We start from the raw sequence: 26,190 nt of genomic DNA, 5'->3' as shown, positions 1-26,190 counted from the left end.
TCATGTGACACTGGTCATTCTCAAAGTCCATTTCCTCAACAGGATTGCTTGTATCAGCATCACAATTGAACTTTCTAGAAATGGTGAATCTCTGACTCCCTTCTAGAGCCACTGGGTCAGAAACTCCGAGTGCCTCCTACCAGCCTATGGTTTGACAAGGCCCTGGGGGATTCTGCTGTATAGTACAGTTAGGGAACCATTGTGTTAGATTGTCAAATGTCTATTATTTACAATAGCATTTTCTGATGAGATCATGTGTGTTTAGGGTGGTATGGCTGTAGACTACAATAGCATTTTCAAAACTTGCCAATTCTCTTGGTATCCATGGTTATCATATCATAAAGCACAGATGTCCATATCTCCTGCTTAAGTGAAGAAGTTGGAGAATTGGCAATTTATTAATGAGCCCCTGAAGATATTTTCAAGTCAAGTCTTAGAAATACAAACCTAAGGTCCTTGCACTCATTGTTAACAACAAATCACTTGCAGCCCTATTTCAATTGGCTACAATTCCAGGAGTCCTCAGGTGGATAGAAGGCTCTATCTGGCCTTGACAAGTACATTATGAAGACTTAATTTTGTGAGCTTTTGACTTGAAGTGGAGCTTACATTTCTAAGATATTTGTTTTCTTAACTGTCATTTTGAATCCCTGGTCTTTTACATTCAGAATCTGTTTACCCCAACTCCCCACTTGAGCTCCAGTCTGAATTCCTAACCTCTTGTATGTTTTTGACCCATGCTATCTGGTGGCCTAATCAAGCCTGCCAGGATTTCAGAACCCTCTCAAGTAATTACAAGAGTAATCATGCATTCCTTAACTCTCTTGGCTGGATTTTCAGAAGCCAGATTTTTACCTGCTGAACTTGAACCTGCTGATGCTCATGAGGTTGGCATGAAAGCAGGAACAATTAGTGTGTTAAAAACTAAACATATATTTTCAAAGCCTTAAAATATCTGCCCATCCAAATAGAAATAATTGAGAATTTAAGAATATTTAATTTTAAATGGTTTGAAATCACACTTCTTTTAGACTAAATGAATATTTTACATGAAAGATTTTCTGTTCCCTGTTTACTTGGCCAGAGAGGCTAAAAAGGTATGAAAAATCTCAGTGAAATAGTTTTTAATGAGCAATAAATGTAGAGTCAAAAGGATAATTTAGGCAAGTCTTTATTACTTCTTTCCTAATTACATGTACCTTACTTGCTCAGAAATTTTATCTTTGCCACTTCCCACCATATACCCATAGCTCACACACTTCAAATTTCTCTCTATTTTTTTTCAGTCCAAATTTATAACTACCCAATATTATGACGATCATCTCACACATCTAAGCTTTTGTTTACACTTTCTCTTCTTAGAATACTTATTTTTTCTCTATCCAATGAAACTGTATTATTGCTTAAATCTATGAGCAAATGTTATCCATTGGCAAGATTAGTTGTTAAATGTTTTGTACATTAGCAATATTTTTGGTGGGCTTAAATCTCTAGTGGAGCCCTTGTGGCATTGTTTGCAGTTCATGTATTAATCATCTATGTTTGTAATTTTGTTTAGAGTCAGGGCCTCACTATGTTGGTCAAGATGGGACTGAATTCACAGTCCTCTATCCAGTGTTAGCCTCTTGAGTGGCAAGAAATACCACCACCCATTCTCAGATTTGTAACAATCATCTTTGAAGAATGCCTGCCATGTATGTTTTTGTGTTAATTGTCCAGTAAGACTCTCTAGCAAAGCATAGTTACTAAAAGAAGCATTGAAATTCAGACAAAAGTGGTTTCCAGGAAAAAGCATTTTTAAAACACTGTCATAAATTAGTTAGGTGTTTTTGTGGCTTTTACAAAGTGCTAAATAGGAGTCTAGTAAAAAATGTTTGCTTCTGGCACACGCCTTTAATCCCAGCACTCGGGAGGCAGAGGTAGGAGTATCTCCATGAGTTCGAGGCCACCCTGAGACTACATAGTGAATTCCAGGTCAGCCTGAGCCAGAGTCAGACCCTACCTCAAAAAACCAAAAAAAAAAAAAAAAAAGAATGTTTGCTTCTTTGTGGTATTTTGGGGGTGGGGAGACCCAGTTTGAGTGGAACAAATCCCAATTAAGATTGAGATGATCAGATTAATATGGCCAATAAGTGGATTTTTGGTGATGATGTTCTGTACATTCTCAATTCTCATGTTTGGAGGCTGTGTCTTTAGCTGATGGAGGGAGTTCCAGTCAGTCTAGCCTAGAAAGAGACCCTGCCTTGAAAACAAATGAAAAAATAAACACATATAAAAAAGACTAACATTATAATTCCCAAGGACTCCATTTGGTAACTCTATGGGTAACTCTGCCTATATAGTTTAAATATCTGATGGGAAAGTTAAATTTCCATATAGGAGATACTAACATAATTGAAGCAATTCAAAATATTTTATATTTCCTAAGTGCTGCATATAGTAAACTACACACACTTGTGATTTCTGCATTACAAAAAGAAAGTACATTAAGAGTTATTTCAGTAAATATTGACTATTGGAAACAGTAGTTAATATTTAGAAGTATTAAGGAAAACTGTGATAATAAAGAAATAAGTCCTAATTCAAAGAACAGGAATAGTAAAACTGTGTGTGTGTGTGTGTGTGTGTGTGTGTGTGTGTGTGTGTGTGTGTGTATTTCATCATTTCTGCTGCTGGCACAGAAACTTGTTGAAAGAAAGTATTATATAAAATTGAAAAACCTGTTTAATTTTAACAAAGGGAGACAGATAAGATACATCCACTGAATATAAGAAAATTTTCATTGCAAACATACAATATCAGAAGTATTATAAGTGATCTTTCAAATTATCATTTTGAATATGTTTAGAAAGAAATTTGGTATAATTTTATTCAATATATATTTGGTGAAAACCCACTAGCTATACAATACAATAAAATATCAATTGCCTATAGGAAAAAAAAGATGTCCGCTTTTTACAACCCAGCAAGACAGAAAAGAAAAAAAAATTATAAAGGAAGAACAGATGTATTAGAAAAGATGCTACATATTCAAGTTCAGAGAAATGGGCAAGTTTAGAAAGGTTTCACAGAGATGAACTGCAGTTCTAATAATAAAACTTAACATTTTAATAGCCTTTAATAGATTCTGGGGCCTTTTCACTGACCTTTTCTCATTGCTTCACATGGACCTTGCAAGATAGGTGGGATGTGGATAAGTAACTCCATTAACCACCTTTTAGAATATAGAACATTTAGAATGATGAATGCCCTTTTAGAATAAAACCAAAAGGCATGTAAAAAAGAATAGAGAATGTGCTTGTAGTTCTGTTCCTGTTATTAACTAGCTCTGTGAACTAGGGCATTTCATGTGCTGTCTTCACACAGCGAAGGGTTGGAGATCTGGACCTTTAGAATGAAAATTTTCAGAATCAATAGGTGGTACTAGGTAATCTTTCCTATAAAGAAGCTTAGGCATGATAAGACATTTGTCACTAAAATATGTGCTATGGAAGTTACTTAAAGAGAACCTTAAAAGATATGTAAAGCTGCGAATACTAAAATATTCTTTTTTTTTTTTTTGAGGTAAGGTTTTACTCTAGTCCAGGCTGACCTGGAATCCACTTTGTGTTCTCAAGGTGGCCTCGGACTCATGCAATCCTCTTACCTCTGCCTCCTGAGTGCTGGGATTAAAGGCATGTGCCACCACACCCGGCAATCTTCAATATTTTCAAACAGATAATGTGTGCATGTGTGTGTGGTGTATGCACATATGTGCAGAAACATGTGTCCTGTTACCACAGTGCAGAGGCCACAAGTGAACATGAGATTGCTTATCTGTGATTTCTTGAGTTAGAACCTCTCACTGAACCTGGAGCTGCCCTTTTTTGGTCAGACTGGCTTATCAGTGAGTCTTTGTGTTTCTTTTGTTGGTACTCCCCACAGGAATGAAGTTAAAGGCCTCAAGGCCAATCCCAGATGTTTACATGGGTGCTGGGGATGAAAATCAGGAGTACTCAGGCTTTCATTGTTGTGTGGCAAGCACTCTAACCTGCACCACACCCCTCCCCCTCCCACCCCCCCACCACTCCACAATGGATATCTAGATTTAAAAAAAAAATAAATCTAAATTTATTTTTTCTTCATTTGCAAGCAGAGATAGATGGGAGAGAGGAAGGGAGTGATGGAGGGAGGGAGGGAGGGAAGGAGAGAGAGAGAGAGAAAGGGAAGGGCAGGGAAAAAATGGGCACATCACAGACTCTTGCAAATGAACTCCATATGCATGTGCCACCTTGTGCACTTGGCTTTATGTGGGTACTGGAGAATCAAACTCAGGTCATTAGACATTGCAGGCAAGAGCTTTAACTGCTAAGCCATCTCTCCAGCCCCTTACAATGGATATTTTGAACACAATGAAACACAATGATTGATTCAGTTGTTTTAAAAGTAGACTTTGCAGATGAACTATTTTTTTTTTAAATTTATTTGAGAGCGACAGACACAGAGAGAAAGACAGATAGAGGGGGAGAGAGAGAATGGGCGCGCCAGGGCTTCCAGCCTCTGCAAACGAACTCCAGACACGTGCGACCCCTTGTGCATCTGGCTAACGTGGGACCTGGGGAACCGAGCCTCAAACTGGGGTCCTTAGGCTTCACAGGCAAGCGCTTAACCACTACACCATCTCTCCAGCCCCGCAGATGAACTATTATTTAATTTATTTCTCCATCTATTTGAATGGATAGCTTTGCAGGATAAAGTAACCTTGGTTGACAGTTGTTATGTTTCAGAACTTGGAATACATCACTCCAAGCCCTTCTGGCTTTTAAAGTTTGTGTTGAATAATCTGCTGTAATCCTGATGGGCTTGCCTTTGTAGGTAATGATTTTTCTCTCTAACTGCTTTCAATATTTTTTCTTCGTTTTTTGTGTTTGGTATTATAATATGGTTAGGAGAGGTTCTTTCCACGGTTTGTCTGGCTGGGGTTCTAAAGTCTTCCTGTATCTGCATTGGCACCTCTTTCCCAACTTGTGGGAAGTTTTCTATGATTTTGTTGAAGATGCCTACTATGCTTTGGAGTGGAATTCTTCTCCTTCTACTATGCCCTGAATTCTTATATTTGATCTTTTCATAGTGTCCCAAATATCTTGAAATTCCCACTCATACTTTTCTATAAATTTGTCTTTCTCTTTGTTGGCCTGTATTAGATCTGCCACCTGGTCTTCTAGCTTAGATATTCTGTCCTCTCCTTCATCCATTCTACTGGTGAGATTTTCTACAGAGTTTTTTATTTCATTAACTGTGTTCTTCATTGCTAGTAATTCTGACTGGTTTTTCTTTATTATTTCTATTTCCTTATTTATGTCGTGTATTGCCTTCTTTATTTCATTAAATTGGTGTCCTGAGTCTTATTTGATTCCTTTGATTTCCTCTTTGAGTTCCTCTTTGACTCCTTTGATTTGTTCTCTGACTTCTTTGAACATATTTACAATCATTCTTTTTTTTTTTTAATTTATTTATTTGAGAGTGACAGACACAGAGAGAAAGACAGGTAGAGGGAGAGAGAGAGAATGGGCGCGCCAGGGCTTCCAGCCTCTGTAAATGAACTCCAGACACGTGCGCCCCCTTGTGCATCTGGCTAACGTGGGACCTGGGGAACCGAGCCTCGAACTGGGGTCCTTAGGCTTCACAGGCAAGCGCTTAACCGCTACGCCATCTCTCCAGCCCTACAATCATTCTTTTGAAATCTTTCTCAGACATTTCCTCTAACTCGTTCTCACTGGAAGTCATTTCTGATGCATTAATACTGTTAGGTGGATTTATATTGGCTTGCTTTTTAGTGTTTCTTGTGTTATAATGCATTTTTGCATCTTGGATTAAGCTAATGCTTGGATTTTCTAGATAGCTAGGTATTCTTAGCTGTAGCAATGGATTTGATGTTATATATCTTCAGGATAGGAGCTTAAGGTGTTAGGTGTGGCTCTTAAGGCTCTCAGAGTATCTGCAAAGGTGTTCCTAGGGGTTGAGTTTCCCTGCTATGGTGGTATTCAAGTAGGCTGAGTGGAATAAAATACTGGTAGATTCTAAAATTGAACTAAACACTGTACACATTCAATCAAAATCAGCACCAAATATTTATGCAAGAGTAGTTATTATAACATCCAGATCCTCTATCAACAAAGAGGTTAAGATTTCTGGTCTGTTGAGGGATCCAAGTCAGCTTGTGACCAACTGAGACCCTTCCCTGTTGCAATCAATTGCAGTTACCTTTTTGGATGATTTTGGTCTCAGTAAAGTTGCTGGCTGGGTCGTTGGGCTGCTGTCCTGATTTCTGGAGCTGGGCACTGGCCTTTCCTGCAGGGAAAACCAAGGCTGGCAACCGTGGCCCTGCAGATCGGCATCCCCACTGCTGGAACTGCTACTGTTGCTGCTGAAGCTGCTGCTGCTGGATCTGTCGCCACTGCTGCTAAAGCTGTTGCTGCTGCTGCAGCTGCCACTTCTGGTTCTGCCACTGCTGCCTCTGAAGCTGCCACTGCTGGATCTGCCGCTGCTACCTCTGAAGCTGCTGTTGCTGGATCTGTCACTGTTACTGCTGAAGCTGCTGCCACCAGATCTGCTGCTGCTGCCTCTGAAGCTGCCGCTACTGGATCTGCCACTTCTGTGGCTGCTATTGCCGGTGCGCTGATGTTGCTGCCGAACTCTGCTCCTCCTTGGGTCCCACTGTCTGCTCAAGTTGGCATGGCCGGGTCCTGGGACCACTGCTCTGTTCGCTGGAGCTGGGCTCAGGTGGTGGGGGAGGGGAGGGAGCCACAGCTGCTCTAGTTCTCTCGCTGTTCCACGTGTTCTTCTACCTTGTGCTCGGCTCCTCCGTTGCTCACTGCCGTTCTCCCTTCACATTTCTTGAGTTGCAGAGAGCACCGGTGTGAGTGGAAGCCCACGTCACCTGGCTTTTCCTATGGCTCAAGCCAAGCCTGGCGGCTTTCTGGTGTGCCGTCACTGCCGCCACAGTCAGCAGACCTGCTGGGGCTGCTTTTGCCGGCCTGTGCGGGCTCTGGATGCTCTGGATCTCTTTTACTTCTGCTCTGCCGTTTCAATTTCCTATACACCTCACTTTTTAGTAAAAGGATGTATTTTGCTGAGTTTTTTTGGTCGTTTTCCCCCCTAGGCTGCTTTGGTATGGTACCTACGCTGCCATCTTAACCAGAAGTCCCTATTATTTAATTTAACTTTGGTTAAAAGATGCTTTAGATTTAAGCCTTTAGAATAGTTTTTCCACATCTAGTAAGGCCTGAGGTGTGATTGCAAAAGCAAGGTCCTAAATGTTATGAGACAAGATTTATGATGGAATTAGTGCTGGACAACTGCTGCTATTGTGTAATAAAAACGAAGTATGTGCAATGCTGGCAAATGACTACCAGATACATTGCGTCCCAAGGATCACACATTATCAGCTAATTACCTTTTTCCTCCAACATTCTTTGCACATCACCTCGAAATCAGGAAAAATCCAAATGTTATTTAAGGAACTCTGTTACCACACAAGATGCAGTAATAATGACTAACTTTCCCTTTGTTCTGAATAACCAATACATGCACACAGCCTTTCATTATGGATTGCAGGGCACTGAGCAAGGGTAGTGTCTCCTGAGGGATGGGATTTATTTATGAGGTGAGACCTACAATGGTCCTAGCTTACAAGCATGAGAGAATCCCAACCAGAGCACAGAGAAGAAATACTTTTTTTTAAATTTTATTTTTATTATTTTTTTTCTTTTCACATTTTTTATTAACATTTCCCTTGATTATAAAAAATATCCCATGGTAATACCCTCCCCCCCGCACTTTCCCCTTTGAAATTCCATTCTCCATCATATTACCTCACCATCTCAATCATTGTAATTACATATATACAATACCAACCTATTAAGTACCCTCCTCCCTTCCTTTCCCTTCCATTTATATTTTCTTTTTAACTCACTGGCCTCTGCTACTAAGTATTTTCCTTCTCACAAAGAAGCCCAATCATCTGTAGCTAGGATCCACATATGAGGGAGAACATGAGACACTTGGCTTTCTGGGCCTGGGTTACCTCTCTTAGTATAATCCTTTCCAGATCTGTCCATTTTCCTGCAAATTTCATAACTTCATTTTTCTTTACTGCTGAGTAGAACTCCATTGTATAAATGTGCCACATCTTCATTATCCACTCATCAGTTGAGGGACATCTAGGCTGGTTCCATTTCCCAGCTATTATAAATTGAGCAGCAATAAACATGGTTGAGCATGTACTTCTAAGGAAATGAGATGAGTCCTTTGGATATATGCCTAGGAGTGCTATAGCTGGGTCATATGGTAGACCAATCTTTAGCTGTTTTAGGAACCTCCACACTGATTTCCACAATGGCTGGACCAGATTGCATTCCCACCAGCAGTGTAGAAGGGTTCCTCTTTTTCCACATGCCTGCCACCATTTATGATCATTTGTTTTCATGATGGTAGCCAATCTGACAGGAGTGAGATGGAATCTCAATGTAGTTTTAATCTGTATTTCCCTGATGACTAGTGACGTAGAATATTTTTTTTAGATGCTTATATGCCATTCGTATTTCTTCCTTTGAGCAGAGAAGAAATATTTAATTGTACCGTGGCAGACTCTTGGAGGTGAGAAAATGGAAGTACTCTTCTGGAAAGAGCATGGCTGCTAGGCATCATAAAGGAGAAGACCAGGAGAAGTGTGAAAGGGAGGGGAGAAGGGAGAAGAGGAGATGGAGGGAGACAAAGGGGGAAGGGAGATCTGTGGAGGTTCTCCCTCAAGTTTTCAGATGAGGACTAATTAGCAGATAAGTTAGGAACATACTGAAGTTGGGAAAGAATCACCAGAAAAGATGAGGATTAAAAGTATATTGCACCTTGAGCCGGGTGTGGTGGTGCATGCCTTTAATCAATCTTTAGCTGTTTTAGGAACCTCCACACTGATTTCCACAATGGCTGGACCAGATTGCATTCCCACAAACAGTGTAGAAGGGTTCCTCTTTTACCACATCCCCTCCAGCATTTATGATCATTTGTTTTCATGATGGTAGCCAAACTGACAGGAGTGAGCTCTCGGAGGTAGAGGTGGGAGGATTGCTGTTTGTTCAAGGCCACCCTGAGACTACAGAGTGAATTCCAGGTCAGCCTGAGCTAGAATGAAACCATACCGCAAAAAACCAAAAATATGTATACTTTCCCTGTATAAGGACGAGAGGAGATGAATTTCCCACTTGTTAGATGAGATATTTCATGATCCACAGGGCAATGGTAGAGACACAGAGAGACCTTGGCTTATCCATGAGAAATAATTAGGCCTCATCTCAATGGATCATGACAGCAAGATCTCCAAGGATCAAACAGTTTTGAAGGGGTGAAGTGGAAACACTGTTTGATTCTTAGACTATACATAAAGGGTTCTGTTATTACTTTAAGATAAACCATAAAGGCTCAAGATATATACTATAAGCATTAAAACAACTACACACATTACAGAACAACCAGCTTTAGCATGCATAGAGGTGCAACATTACTTGAATATATACTGCAACAAGTTAAAGGTTTCTAACATAAAGCTTATAGCAATAGGTAAGCTAAGAAAAGAAACAGCTTTGAACCAACATAGGTGGTGAAGTAGACTTATAGAAAATACTTGATTAGATTTCTTTTTCTCTCCCCCCCGCCTTTCATGGTAGAGTCCCACTCTAGCTAAACCAGACCTGGATTTCATCATGCAATCTCAGGCTGGCCTTGAACTCACAGCTATCCTCTTACTTCTGCCTCCTTAAGTGCTGGGATTAAAGGCACATGCCGCCACACCTGGCTTTTATTAGACTTTAAAAAAAAAGGTGCACAAGCATAGAACATATAAGGCAGAGAAAAGAGAGCATGATGAAAGAGAGATTTCCATGTAACCACATAAATAATCACAAAATATAAACAGTCTAAATATCTCCATATAAAAGAGACTCTCAGATTATATTTTAAAATCACAAGATCAAATTATATGTAATCAGGCTGGAGGGATGGTTTAACAGTTAAGGTGTTTGCCTGCAAAGTCAAAGGACCCAGGTTCTATTCCCCGGGACCCACGATAGCCAGATGCACAAGGGGGTGCACATGTTTGGAGATTGTTTGCAATGGCTGGAAGCACTGGTATGCCCATTCTCTCTCTCTCTCTCTCTCTCTCTCTCTCTCTCTCCCTCTTTCTCTGTCAAATAAAATAATTTAAAAAATTATATGTCATCTCCTAAATATGCACATTACATATGGAGACACAGTTAAAAGTAAAAATATGGAAAAAAAAACTGTGCCACAACTATAGCCATAAGAAAGTTAGTGTGTCATTAGGGAAATGATAATTTAAGCCATGGGATACCACCACAAGTCTAACAAAGTGGCTACAACTTAAAAGGCTGGCGGTGTTAGATTTTGGCAAGGATGTGAAGGCACTGGGACTACCCTAAACTTCTGGGTGGAATGTTAAGTGGTTTAACTTCATTGCAAAACGGTTTGACATTTTCTTCATAAGTTAAACATATACACACCAATAATATTCTGTGACTGTTCTCCGAGGAATTGATACAAGAGAAATAAAAGTCTATGTTTATAAAATAATTGGTACATGGGTATTCATCACAGCTTTATTTGTAATAGCCTATGATGGCTCTTTTTTATAGTCAGTTTGTCTGGATTTGGAATCACCTGACAGATACACTTCTCAGAGGGTGTCGGTGAGGGAAAAGTCACTCTCAACATGCATAGCATCAACCATGGGATGGGATCATAGACTGAATCAAGAGGGAAAAAGGACAAGGCAAGCATTCATCTCTCTCTCTGCTGTCCGCCCCCGTACTTAACATGACCAGCTGCTGCACTGTCCTGCTGCCATGCCTTCCTTGCCATAATGGGTTATGGCCTCCAAATGTGAGCCAAAATCAACACTTCCTTCCTCATGTTGCTTTTTTTTTTTTAAGGCAATTCGTCACAGCAATAAGAAAAAGTAACCGATATCAGCTTAAAAGTGGAACCAACCACAAAGTCCATTAACAATAAGTGGATAAAGAAACTGCAATTTGGGCCGGAGAGAAGCTTAGCGGTTAAGACGTTTGCTTGCAAAGCCAAAGGACCTTGTTCCCCAGTACCCACTTCAGCCAGATGCACAAAGTGGTACATGCATCTGGAGTTTGTTTGCAGTGGCTGGAAGCCCTGGTGTGCCCATTCTCTCTCGCTCTCCCTTTCTCCCTCTCTCAAATAAAAATAAAATATTTAAAAAAAACCCTGCAATTCGATTGCAACCTATGCAATTGAATACTACTCAGCAATAAAAAGAAGTAAAGCCGTACACCATTGACATATGTAGCACACTAAATGAATCTCATGATAAGTATACTAGCCGAGAAAACCCAAAGTATATAGTAAATATTTTATTCATATTCACTAAGAAATACAAATTCATTACAAAATGAATGTGGCAGGGGACAGATAACAAATAAGTAGGCATAAAGAAACTTTGGAGTAATGAACATATTCTTTAATCTGAATATAGTAACAGTAATGGTTTCATGAATCGCTTTGTCAGGCTATCAAATTATACACTTTAAATATGTACAAGTTGATTATATTTCCAGAAATCTATTATGAAAAGCAGAGGGGAAGCTATTCAATCTCATTTTCCTCTAAAGGTAGCAATATATTTCATTGATTTTGAGCACACAGATCATTAATGATACATGTCTAATATACAGGTGACCACGTTTGCCACAGAGTAAAGGATATTTCTTTTCTTTAATCAATCATGTTTTCTTGGAGGTTTTAAAAAAAAATTTAATGCTACTTAGCATAGGGATTGACAAGTAGACATGAGTACTAAGTTTTTCAATATTTGTTTTTTGAAATAGGGTCTCACTTTATCCCAGACTGACCTGAAACTTTGTAGTCCCAGTCCTCCTACCTCTGCCTCCCATGTTCTGGGATTAAAGGCCTGAACCACCATGCTGAGCGATGAGTATTACTTTTTCTAGAAATTATAACATTGTTTTCTAATACTCTATGTAGGATATAACTTTATGCTTACTTTTACTTAGCTTCATACATTCTCCTACTCATTATATTTTGTTGAATACCCATCATGTGGTGGTAGATACGGCATTCAGGACTCTGCCCTCATGGAGCTGACAGGCCAGTGGGAAAGAGAGACTCAGTAACAAGTTGCCAAACACATAGTTGCAGATTTTCATAAGTGCCACTAAAAAAGGGAACAGGATTCTCTTTGTGGTAATGAAAGAAAATTTTCTGTGGATGAGACTTAATTGTATACTAACTCTAGTCTACTACTTCAAATGATTCCTAGTTTTAAAATTTATATACTGGAGGGCTGGAGAGATGGCTTAGCAGTTAAATGCTTGTTTGGAAGCCTAAGGACCCCATTTCAAGGCTCTATTCCCCAGTACCCATGTAAGCCAGATGCACAAGGTGGAACATGCATCTGGAGTACATTTGCAATGGCTAGAGGGCCTGATGCACCCATTCTCTCTCTCTCTCTCTCTGTCTATCACTCTCAAATGAATAAATAAAGATAAATAAAAATAAAATTTAAATTTATATACTGGAATTATACTACTCTGTTCAGTTTGTTAGTCTCAAAGTTCAGGTCATATGAATGAACACACACATACACACACCCTCCCCCCCAACATCTGCATTGTATCCTTTAGTAGAGTCATGCATTTTCTTTCAAGATATTTAATAAAGTTTCTAATTATGATGTGAGAGATTAAAAAAATATATGTCTTTTTTCCACCAAAACTTGAATTTTTCTATAGCTGTATCCCCATACATACACTTTGGCAGAGAGTAGACAGTAGAAAAATATATTTTTTGGATAGATAACTGGGTGAAGGAGTGTTTCTGCTCACTACAGAAAGAGCTTGATTTAAGTCTTGCTGAGCTGTGATTGATTTAGGCTCTGGATTAACCAGGCCATTTCTGAGATTGTGTTATGAGATCTACATAATCAGCACACTTCTTTAAATGTTACTTTATCCCCCTCTGTCTCTGTTTCTCTCTTATTTTACAGCTAGAAACTAGAGTCCTGTACAGCCTAAGCAAAGACTCTGTCACTATCACTGAGCCACACCCAACCCCTCCACCACATGTGATTTTTGACACATTCACAAATACCAAGGCAAGTGACTTTTTGTTTACAGGAAGGTTCACATCATTAAATTAAGAGGAAATAGTGTCATGTTAACCCAAAATTGTATCACGGGAATGTAGTACTCTATGGGTAGTAGTTCAAATCCTGGCTATCTCACCAACTTTATGATCTTAGACAAGTCACATTCTCATGTATAAAATGAAGTTAAACATTGTATCTGCCTCCTAGACTTATTGAGAGAGCTAAAAGCATTAGTACCTGTAAATTTGCTCACACTAGTGAGTGGCAGTCAGTGTTGATAAGTTTTCAGCACTAATCTCAATAACGCATAGCAATGAATAAAAACAGTTCTTCGGATGTTTATCGCATGTATGTGAAAAGGCGGTGTAACTACTTTCTAATTTATAGTTCTATTTGCTAATTTTTGTATCTATGTATTGAATTGGTATATTAAGTGACAGGAGAATTCATATCATAATGTCCATTATTTTAGGAACATTATAGAAATTATAAAACAAAGAACTAATCAGATAAATTACAGCAATTGGAAATCCACTTTGTGACATTTGTCATCCAAAACTCGCATTTCTGAATTTTTAAAGTTCTCTCTATTCTCCCAACAGAGTTGCCTTTAATATGCAACTATTCACATGGCCTGAAAGAGGGCTCTTTCTGCTTTCCCTAGGCTGGAATGTTCAGTGAAGGAGGAGAGGGGGCGTCTTGCTGTTGGAGATGTGAGAACAGCAGCTCTTTGAATGCTGGCCATGACGTAGCATGGGAACTGTGAGCAGCTGTTGGCAAAGTGTCTCACGCACAGCGGGACATGGGAATGGGAAAAGCAAGGCGGAAAACAATCCGTGCAAACAAATGTAGAAGAAAGCGTGGGCGGGGTCAAACTCCAGGGTAGCAGAGGTCAGTGTGCAGAGAGAAGACCGTGTCAAAGAATTAAGCAGGAAGAAATGGCAGGCAAGAGTAAACATCAGCTGTGGAAGCAAGGACAAGAAGATAAAGAGTCCTACAGCCATTTTAAACATTCGGAACTACATATGTATTTTTAGAAATGAATCAAAGACACAAGGAAAGTAAATAAATAAAAGCAAAAGGAAGTAAACTTTCTGTGCAAACATATTTAATTGAGACATATTTCATTTTAAAAATAGTATCAAACATTATTACCATAATACCTCACCTCAGAATTAACAAAAATAAGCATTGATTAAACCAACTTAGAAATCAAATACTATACATAAAGATCAAGCAATCAAATATCCTAACAGGGTGCTGGAGAGATGGCTTAGCGGTTAAATGCTTGTCTGTGAAGCCTAAGGACCCCAGTTCGAGGCTCGATTCTCCAGGACCCATGTTAGCCAGATGCACAAGGGGGCGCATGCGTCTGGAGTTCGTTTGCAGTGGCTGGAGGCCCTGGCGCACCCATTCTCTTTCTCTCTCTCTCTATCTGCTTCTTTCTCTCTCTGTTGCTCTCAAATAAATAAATAAAAATGTACAAAAATTTAAAGGGCTGGAGAGATGGCTTAGTGGTTAAGAGCTTGCCTATGAAGCCTAAGGACCCCGGTTCAAGGCTCGATTCCCCAGGACCCATGTTAGCCAGATGCACAAGGGGGCACACGCGTCTGGAGTTCATTTGCAGTGCATGGAAGCCCTGGAGGGCCCATTCTCTATCTGCCTCTTTCTCTGTCTGTCATTCTCAAATAAATAAATAAAAATGAACAAAAAAATTAAAAAAAAATATCCTAACAAGTATTTCATAGTGATTTGGGTTTACTTTATAAAATTTCTGTGTGTGTGTGTGTGTGTGTGTGTGTGTGTGTGTGTGTGTGCTTTGTTATGGAATGCATGTGTGTGAGTATGGGTGTTTGTCTGTTTATGGGTACACAGGTGTGTATGGATGTTTGTGCACATATGTGCATGTGGGGGTCAGAAGCTGAGGTCCAGTTTCGTCCTCAATCATTCTCTAAGTTAGTTTTTGAGATAAGGCTGGAGAGATGGCTTAGCACTTAAGGTGCTTGCCTGCAAAGCCTAAGGACCCAGGTTAGCTTCCTCAGTACCCATGTAAGCTACATGCACAAGGTGGCACCTGTGTCTGCATTGTATTCGCAGCGGCTTGAGGTGTCCATTCTCTCTATCTGCCCCCCTTTTCAAATAAATAAATAAAATAATTTTTGAGATAGAATCTCTCAATGAAACTAGAGCTCACTGATTCAGCTAGACAAATATGCCAGCAAGTTCCACCACTCAGCAGGTCTCTGCCTCCCCAGCACTGTGCTTATAGGTGCACCACCACACTTGGCTTTCGTGTGGTTACTGGGGATCCAAACTCATGTGTTCATGCTTTTATGGAGAACAATTTCCTGTCTGAGCATCCTTTTAGCACTCGCTTTACACACTTTCTGCCAAACATATACCCTTCATTCTCTTAAACTCCTAAATATTTCTTTGATTCCTGACAGCTTCCTTTCCATTCCGTATCTTATATAATTTCTTACCTCTTGTCACACTCCCTTTGTCAATCATTTTGCTCTTTATGCTTCTATACATCCCGAAGTCTTTTATTTATTTATTTATTTATTTAGTAGGGAATAAGCTTGAAAATTTCACCTTTTTTTTTTAGGATGAGAAGGACAGATCTTTGGGACATCTGTGTCATGTTACCTTCAACATTACCTAGACAATTGCAGCAACATTCCTCTTGAATCAAGTATAAGTGACTATAGAAACACTGGAAGCCAAATGCTCTTAAGCTTGAGCTTGCACTCTGACCTCAGTGTGTTTCAGGGGCTGTCACTCAGAGCATCTAGATTTACATTCCCCTTTGCTTGTTCAAGGGCCTTGTTCACTTCCTGTTTTTTTTTTTTAAACAGGACCTGAGGTCAAGCATAAATGATTGTTCTCTCCTTTTGAAAAAAAAAAAAAAAAGATGTTTTCCTAGAATTTAATTGTCCTTTTTCATGGGTCATTCCATTCCTAGTATCAACAAATCCTTCTGTGACCTAACCTTTTCAGAATACAAACACATTCTTTTTTTCTTCTTTGTTCTTTTCATTTCCTTTACTCTTGGCTTTTTAAAAACTGCCAGTGGGCACATCAGGATAGACTTTCGTTGGAAATCTTTTTCAAACAGTCAGCTCCAGTTTAGTATGTGTGTTAGTTACTTTTTTAAACATTTTATTGCAGTATGTGGGGTTGTGTGTGTGGAGGGGAGCAACCATTTCTAACAGTTTTTAACCCTTACTGACCTTCCCCCAAACAGTAGATTCCTCAGGCAATAGAAGTATTACTTAGTATGTATAAATTGAAGAAAAAGTGACCCGCTGATAAAAAAAAATCCGTATAAATTTAGCAGCACAAGTGCTTTATAAAAAGAAGTAGTGGCGTATGGGTAAGACAATTTTGTCTTATCTCTACACACAAGAATTGATGTAAAAATCCATTTTTATAGTTCTCTGTAAAATTCTATCACCCATAGTATGGAAAGAAATTTCTCTATGTGGTCAGAGAATAAGTCTCTCCTGGGAACGTGATAGACATGCAGAATCACAGGCCTCACCAAAGACCAACTGAATCTCTGAGGATAGTTTAACAGTTCATACTGTGTCTGTCTATCTCCTTCATTTTTCTTCAAAGGCACTGTGCATATTTTTCCCTCTTCTGTCACCTTGGATGCACAACACAGCATGATCTCACAGGATGGAGCCCACTCCTAAGAAGTGATTTACTTATGAGGGGGCTGTACTGTGGAGCAGAAGTAATCATCTCTTGAGATTTGTCTGTTCCCTCAAGCAATGAGGACTTCTTTGGATAAGCTTGAAGGACCAGAGCTGAGCTATTGATGGGCAGGACTACATCTTGACCAGATTTCTTAATTCAGTTTATCTCTTGCCTTCTGTTTAAATCTAAAATCCTGTCAGTATGCAGCAAATGGACTTGGGGTCATTAGATGCCTTTATTTGCTTCTATTTTCAACATGTCCAGGTTGAATGAATCTCCTCTCTCTGCTCTTTGACATCCTTGTTCTCTAATTGGTGTTTCAGGTACCTGTGACTGAGCCTTGACGTAGGCTTTTGCCTAAAAGATTTGTTACACATGTTTGGGAGAACTATGCTAAAGACTAGTGCTACCAAAGGTAAATGTAATGATCATTACATATGTAATGTTTAATGTTCTAGTAGACATATCATAAATAGCAAATATTTATTTATTTGCTTGAAGTCACAGGCTCCCTTCAGTCATTTTTAATAGCAAAACATCCAGGTCTGCATGACCATAAAAAAGAGATGTTTGAGATACATTACAATGAAATACTATACTTAAACAAGTACATAAAATATCTCTTCAAAATATACCCAATAGTAAGTATATGTATTAGATATTTCACATTTTTTCCTAGTAAGACTTTGAAATCAGATGTGTATGTTATATTACAACATGTTTCTATTTGTACTGGCTATGTTCAAGGTCTCAAAAGCCAAATGTGCTACCACATTGGATAACACAGTTATAGGCAATGTAATTTGAAATAAAGTAAATAATATAAATCCATATAGCAACAAATCATATTACTTGGATTCTGATAAAAGTTCCCTTCATTCTCTAAGTTTTCTTTTATTCTTCTCCTTCTGACTCAAAGAAAAGTTAAATTTGTAGGTCTCTATGTTGTACAACACTATAACCCTTCCCTACAATAGAGCATTCTGTATGATGTTATACTTAATTTCCTCAGAGTTTAAACTATTCAAGGTACCCAGAAGAAGTCACATGTTTTTCTTTTTTTTTTTTCTGCCTTCTGTACTTAACCTCCTGACAAGTGCTTAATGTTGAATGGTAGTTTTCAAAGTGGGGTCCATGGAACAACATCAGCATCATTTGGGATGCTTTTAGAAATGCAGAATCTCAGATTCCACTCCTTGTCTAGAAACTTTTGAACTTTGGATTCAGCAATCTGATTCAATCAGCCTTTCATGTGATTATGATATTTACTAAAATGTGATAAGCGCTGACATAAGGAATATATTTCCTTTGTGCATGGCCCCAGACTAAGTTTTCTGGTCTATTCACAGAGATAATAATTTTAGGTGTTGTTGCTGAAAAAAATCCAAACAAAATATGCTAGGAAGGTATGAGTAGCACTATCCCTTACTAAAACTGAAGCCTATGTAGTAAAAAGCTTAGATTATTTACAGCAGTAGATGGTATAATTCACCTAGGTGTCCTGCCTAACACACACTCCAGAATGCAAAGGAATTAGTAAAGGAGCATTAGAAAACAGAAAATATTCAAAATTTATAAACATAGTTAAAGAATCAGCTTTTATATTCAATGTTGATGAAGGTAATCATTGTCATCTACAGATAACAGACATGCTTAGACAACTCATCTCACCAAAGAAAAGAGTATACAATACTCTATTGGTTTGAGTGTGTGAAACATAAATATTTTTGATTTGCTTCATGGAGAAGGGGGAAGGATGGGATTGGCCATTATTGGAGTAATAAAACACATCTATAAAGTCTTTCTTAAGATGGCATAAGCAGAAAAGGGGGTTTTAATCAGTGTGTTCTTGGACAAAGGATTAACATATCTGCCTGGTGCATAAAAAATGCTTAATCAGTGCCAGTGCTGACTAAATGACAGAACAAGGAAGAAATAATAAAGAATTCAGGTATATGGAATATGGGATTCTAGAACCCTGTGACAGAAGTTTGGTATAGTGATGTACTAAAGAAGCATGTTCATGTCTATGTGACTTAGGACGAATCATAGGAACCCTTTCAAAGTATAGGTAATTTAACATATTGTGAGAATTTCATACCTAGAAATTCCCTCATATTATTCAGTTTTTTCAAGTCCCTATGGTCAGTAAAGTATACACTCTTTATGTTAGAGTATATTTTCAGCTTCTAGATTATTTGTGGGCTTACTTATGATTGCTAAAAATGGTAGACCACTCCTTCTGTAATCCTTGTGCTTGGTGAAGAAGTGAATAGCCATAACTACTCAGTGGGTATGAATTCCTTCAAAATTTAAAAGACCTTTCATTTTGAATTTCTCCCCTTTTGGTTTTGATATGCATTTCTACTTAATCACATATTAGGATTAGTTCTGGTTCAAGAGTTGATTATTAAAATTAGTTTGTTGCTTTTAATATAATTTCAGAACTCTAAAGGCAATGATAAATTATAAAATTTAAAAATTTTAAAGTTTATGATTTAAAAATATTTTTTCAATAAAAATGTATTTTTTCATTTTTAAATATTTTATTTATTTATTTGCAAGCAGAGAGACACACAGGAGAAAGAGGGTATGGGCTTACCAGGGCATACAGCCACTGCAAATGAACTCCAGATGCATGTGTCACTTTGTGCCATCAGCTTAAGTAGGTACTGGTAAACCAAACCCAGATTGTTAGGCTTTATAGGCCCCAAAATGTAATTTTTAAGGGTACATGGAACTGGTTTATTAAGTATACTGGTTTGTTAAAAGAGTATTTCAAAGTTCTTATACTTCAGAATCATTTTTTTAAAAAGTAGAAATATGTAAAAATAAAGTATTTCATAATTATGCTGCCCAGAATAGCCTTAAACTAAGCCTTTGCTACCAGGACCTTAAGAAGAAGAAGTAAAATAGTTTAGATGAACTGATTCTGATATTAATTGACACTTAGAACGTCTGTGATAATGGTTGTATCACAAGGCTTCTAAGTCTGTTTCTTTACTCTTAAAATGCATATTTGTGTGGGCATTTTTGTGTTCATGTATGTATGGGTGCACATCATGTGTGTATGTGTACATCCATGTAAAAGGCAGGTCATTCTTGGGTATCACCCTTAGGAATGCTATTTACCTTCTATTGAGATGGGATCTCTCATTAGCTTGAGCTCACCAATTAGTCTAGTCTGCCTGGCCAGTGAGGCCCAAGGAACTTCCTGTCTCTGTCTCCAGAGTACTGGGATTACTGGTGTGTACTCCCATGCCTGGCATGTTTACATGGGCTCTGTGCAGTAAACATTTACCCACTGATCCATCTCCCCAGCCCCGTGTTTCCTTTCATTTCAAAGTGAATAATCATAATACATAATTATAGTATGTAATAATGATGTTGTGAGGATTAAATGAGGGAGTAACAGAGAACTCTTTGAATGATGTTTTCCTACAATGTAAACACATTACCAAAAGGTCAAATAGTGACATCCATACAAATGTGAGTTGTGAGGGAGAAAATAGGATTTGCTTGTCATAGGAAGTTCCAAACAGGTGAACCTATATCATACACTTCTGTTTGTAGATTCCAAATAAATTTGAAACCTTCTGCACATACTCTTCTATTTCTACATGCTGGTAATTTATGACTAGCTTTTACTCTACTGTGGACGGTCACATCTCTATTGCTTATGTGTTTCCACCATTTACACTGATATTACTTGCAGATGCAACTTTCTTTCCAAATCAAAATTGATTTATCATGAAACCAAACCCAGGATAATATGATATGAAGGAAGACAGAGCCTGACAACATGTGACACTTTCCCTTCTATAACATTGTTTTGCCCAAATTTAGGACTATTTTTTTTCTCAAATTTATATCTGCCTTTCTACTAATTGAACTCTATTTCTACATTTTTCTTTGTCCCAGCAGAGGCAAATATGAATTTACCCTACCTGGTTTTAAGCATGATATTAGTCAATGGAGATAGCACTACACCTGACTAAATTCTTACATACTATTTTTTGTACATGTTGGTGGGCACAAGATTTCCACCACAGAAGCTGGATAATGTTCTAGCCTTGCATGTATGCTTCTAAAATAAAATGTTCATATGACTCTGAGATGTTCTTCTAGTAACAGGAAAAGTTGTTTGATGTAAACCTTCTTTCTTTTCAGTGTTCCCTTTCTGAATATGAACTCATATACACATGTGCTTAGACTTACATAGCAGAGTGGTTAGAATTATGGTTTAAGAAATGTATGGAATCTATTTGACTCAGTTATGAGCAAACTAAATCATGTGTTTATTAGTTTTCTGCTAGAAACACTTTTTAAGCATATCCTTAAGGTCATGCTGAAAATTAGAAATGTGAAAATTTGCTACAAACAATGCAAGCATAAACCACACACTGATTACACGATTTAATGTGAGAAGGCTGTGTCCTTGTGGCCTTGGGGCAAAATGTTTAAATTTAGAACTATAGAAGGAGTAACATAATTCCCACAAGTCACATGAGTCTTATGAATAGAGGAAGCATTTTCATTAGACCTAAATTAAATTGTTCCATGTGTATGTCTCCCAGATATACAGATATAGATATATTGTTATAATAATGTGCTTATTCCCTTTTAAATGAATACATATTAATCCATTAATATTTTTTTCACATTCTACATACCAATAGTGTAACTAGAATGGTTCACACATGATTGATTTATTTTTGTGTTGCTAATGTTGAAATCCAGGGTCTAGTAGTACATGCTAGACAAATACTCTATTATCACCAAGCTACATCTCCAGCTCCACATAGCACTGACTTTTATACATGCTTTCTATCAGATGTAGTCTTTGACCTCATTTGTAAATTTACATGCAGGTATCAGAAACATTATACTACATCCTGAAAATAAATTTGACATTCAATTATCTTTAGAAAAATCAAAATATTAATGTGACCTTGAATGGTACAACTGTGGCTATTAGTTGACTTTTGGGGAGATATTACATTCCTTTACTCATACTTAAAATGAAAAAAAAATTCTTAGGATGCAACTGATAAGATATTAGTAATACCCAACCACTATGAAGCACATAGCACAGAAAGACATATAATCATTTAACCATATTACCCTGTTTTAATCAATGCCACTTGCAGCAATCTATCATACAAATGTCTCAAGATGATCTATCACAACAAAAATCAAATCATATAAGAGCTCAAGAAGTTTTGAATTTGGAATTTCTTTATATTAAAATTTAACAATTTTTAAACAAGACTTTTAATCACACTCTTATGTGGACTGTCAAGGTGAAAGCAATCTGCATTACCATTTTTATTATTGAAAATTTGAGCTCAAATACTTCTAAGCCAAGTTTCCTCTCAGTTCTCAGGAGCATATCATCTACATCCTGTGAAATTCAGAAAGGACAAAAATGATTCTCTAATTTTATAACTAAACCAGTTTTATAGTTTGGAGTTGTATGTAACAGTGTCTTTTGCATAGAGAAAACATAGATATATCCACCCTCATGACCATTTTCTGAGTTCTTACTACAAGACAAATGCTATTCTAAAAACTAGATGAATGAGCCCTTTCAATATTATAGTAACTACTGGAGATGAAAAGATTGACAACCACCGAGGTTATATTATCTCATGTACACCCAGCTAAAAAGTCAGATTCCAAAACCTGTGTTACCATCATCATAATCCAGGAGCTAGAATTATGGAATATAGTATAGCAGATTCTGCTCCAATCACTTTGCATTTGCTGTGACTTAGTCATTTGAATATAAACTAACATTGCAGGGTCATTCATTATCATTTTTTTCCCACATGAAAGACTATAGAACACAGAAAGTTTACATAACTTTCCCAAGGTCCAAAAGCTAGTAGATATAATATATCTCTCTAATGACCAGGCTTATTCCCTTTAATTCAAACTGTTCTCACTTTGGGTTGGAGAATCTGTTCTATATTACAGAAAGAAGAGAATATTGGGGAGAACAAGGATACACCAGTACATCAAGAAGAGAGAGTCAACTATCTACTATGAGATGGGTCACCTCCACTTAATCTGCTCAGGTTCAGAATTCATTACAGAGGAAGCGGTTACATAAATACTGTTTTCATGGCTATCCCGAAAACCAGTTCCAGGGAAATGCGGACAGACATTGTGGTCACTCAAACCTCAACAAAACAGAGATCCAGGGTCTACAGAGGAAGCAACACTAAATTAAATCCCTATCTCACCTGCCAAAGCTCAGGGAACATTGCAGAACAGGAAGTGGAAAGATTGTAAGAGCCTCAGGGTGAGAGGGAATAGCCCAAAGCACCATGTTTCCCCACCCCCTCAGAGACTGACTGAGGCCTCTTGGTCCCCACAACCAATACCAATAACCTCATCGAAGAAGACCCTCAGCAGAACTGGAGTGGGGGAGAGGGAGGGTCTGTGTGCAATCTTTTAATGAAAACATTAATAAAATTTAAAAAGCTAGTGGATGTAACTTTGAGCACATACCTATTTGCTATACTTATTACACAAACGTGTGAAAAACTTCCACATGCAGGTTAGTGATATGATTATTTTTAATAAAACAATTTATAACATACCTTACTTTTGACTTTTGTTTCAATTAGGATCCAAAGGGAAAGATATTTTCAGATTCCAGGCAATAATGACACAAAGAAATTGCTTGCTAGCAATTGAGTTCTTCAATCATGATTCACCATTATTTTCCAAGACAATTGCAAGACAAACTGAAGTCTAAACTTTAGACATTTATAAAATCAAACTACTAGTAATCTGAAAATACTTAAATAAGGGCTTATCAGACAATATAACATATCCTAACATTGTGAGCATTAAATGGAGAAGTTTTAGTGCTCCTTACAATTAATGTTGATGTGTATGCTACTTAATGTACCAAGGAATAACAATGCTTATAATATGCCTACCTGCAGAAGCTTCCATCTGGTGTTCAGGTCTTCCAGAGTGCTCAGGTTATATGGTGAGAGCTGGATGCCCAATGTGGTCAGCTGGCGAGCAAGGTCATTGACGTGATTTACGTTCTCTTTCAGAGGTGCAATTTCTCCCCGAAGTGCCTACAACCAAATTAGGATATGAGAGTATTTAAAACAAGGAAATATAGACATGTTGGAACTGTAAGGCATCTTACTAGTTTTAGTGATATTTATTCTAGGTTACAGTTTGAATATCTTAGTTTCCACAATATTTTCTGTTGAAATCCTAAAAAAAAATACCAATAATAAAAGGAAATCATAACCTCTGGCAATAGAATAAGGAGGCAGCCGCTTTTGGAAGGTGAGTTTTGAGATGACTGACTTTATAAAAGATACATCAGAGGATTAGTTAGCCCCTTTGGCCATGGGAGGCAGTGTCTGTCACCAGGCATCATATCTGGCAGTGACTTCTGCTTGGACTTCCTCATATCCAGAATTGTGACAAATAAATTTCTGTTGTTTATAAGTTGCCAAGTTTTTCATATTTTTGTTAGTGATGCCCAAACTGATAAAGATACTCTGGTGGGTATTATTATGAAATGTACACATTTTAATAGATGGATAATGATAACCTAATATTTACCAAGCACTCCCTAGGTTTTGATAAACTCTATCAACATAAAATAATCTCATTCCTACTCAACACTATGAGGCTAATACTTGGCAAATCATTTTTACATTTGAGAAAATAAACTTCCAGAGATATTACATATTGTAAATGTCCAATGGGTAAAATAGAGTAACTGAGGATATATATTCAGATTTTCCTGCCTCCAGTGTGTATATTCTTTTATACAAAATTATTTATTTGTGTGTGTGTGCGTGTGTGTGTGTGTGTGTGTGTGTGTGTGTGTGTGTGTGTGTTTGCATGCATGTGTGTATAGGTCTACTTAGTTAACTTGCTGCAACAACTAATGCCCATCTTACATGATGGGTGGTGAATTGAACCTAGGTCGACATGATAAGCTTTGCAAGCAAGTACCTCTAACTCTTTAACTGTTGAGCCAGGTACTTGGTCCTGAGTGTATATTCTTAATTACTGTATCATGTAGCTGTCCAAAGACATTTTAGAGTGCCAATGTAACAGAACAAATAAAGTACTACTGGATTCTAAATCCTATTATCTCTGAACCTGAAATACATGCATATTTATTTTTTATAAATGTATATGTTCAATTTTAAATACTGCATTCATACTTTGCAACAACCATATAACAAAGAGTTTCATTTAAGAAGAAGGACATTTTGTCAAGGTCTAGTAATGACTTCCTGGTCTCTTGGTATTTTAGTCCTTGCAGCAATGACTTCTGAAGGCTCCCATGGGATTTCTTGGCTGTCTCTGTAACAAGAAAGCAGGAGGCTCTGACGCAATGAATCAAGATGATCTCTTGAGCAGAGGAACCCTATGCAGATATGCAGAGAATATTATCATGCATCATATCTCCCATATCAAGATGGCATTTATTGATCTTTAACATGATGCATAGCATCCAAATGTCCCAGTGAGAAATATCTGAGGGACAAATTCCCTCACTTAGGAGAACAGTTTGTATAATGCAATTTCTGTGTACAAGGACACTGCCTTGACTAAATGTGCTGTTTGGCTTATTTGATGTGGACAGGTGTTATTTCTTAGCCTGATCCCCTGTGTTGATAAAACCACTGTACTTATCTATAACCCTTGCATATTCTCTAGTTCCAAATGGAAGCTGCTATAGAAATAAGGATGGCATTATCCTCTCAAATCCCCCTGAATATCTCACAAGTAAAATGTGGTCCTGTATGGAGAATAAGGCTCAGATTTTTCTTAGGTAAAATACATTGCGACAACCACTCTGTTGAGCTACTTTTGTTATATTCATTGCGAATTTATTTTTTATTTGCTTGAGACAGTCTTGCTATATAGCCTCAGCTAGCTTTGTATTCATAGCCACCCTCATGCCTTAGCCTTCCATGCATGACTTACATATTTTTACAAAAGAGAGAGAGAGAGAGAGAGAGAGAGAGAGAGAGAGAGAGAGAGAGAGAGAGAGAATTGGCATGTCAGGGCTTCCAGCCACTGCAATTGAACTCCAGAAGCATGCACCACTTTGTACGTATGTGTGACATTGCAAAATTGCATCACTTTGTGTATCTGGCTTACATGGACCAGGGGAGTTGAACATGGGTCTTTAAGCTTTGCAGGTAAGTGCTTTATAACTGCTAAGCCATCTCTTCAGTCCAGGACTTAATTTTTTTTTCCAAAAATGATCTTTAGAGCTGGGGAGATGGTTCAGTGGT

The 26,190-nt window shown here is 37.9% G+C and overlaps 1 protein-coding gene across 1 annotated transcript in view; it reads right to left on the bottom strand.

Annotated features, from left to right (window-relative positions):
• Window positions 1-26,190, bottom strand: part of Dmd (dystrophin) — a 2,157,654-nt gene that overhangs the window by 343,777 nt on the left and 1,787,687 nt on the right. The window contains exon 61 of the mRNA XM_045140973.1: window positions 23,845-23,991. Within this exon, the coding sequence (XP_044996908.1) occupies window positions 23,845-23,991 (147 nt within the window). The remainder of the gene's footprint in view (window positions 1-23,844; window positions 23,992-26,190) is intronic.

This window comes from Jaculus jaculus, chromosome X (genome assembly GCF_020740685.1).
Source record: "Jaculus jaculus isolate mJacJac1 chromosome X, mJacJac1.mat.Y.cur, whole genome shotgun sequence".
NCBI lineage: Eukaryota > Metazoa > Chordata > Mammalia > Rodentia > Dipodidae > Jaculus > Jaculus jaculus.
Note: the sequence above shows the minus strand (reverse complement) of the source record. Positions and strands in the feature narration are given on the sequence as shown.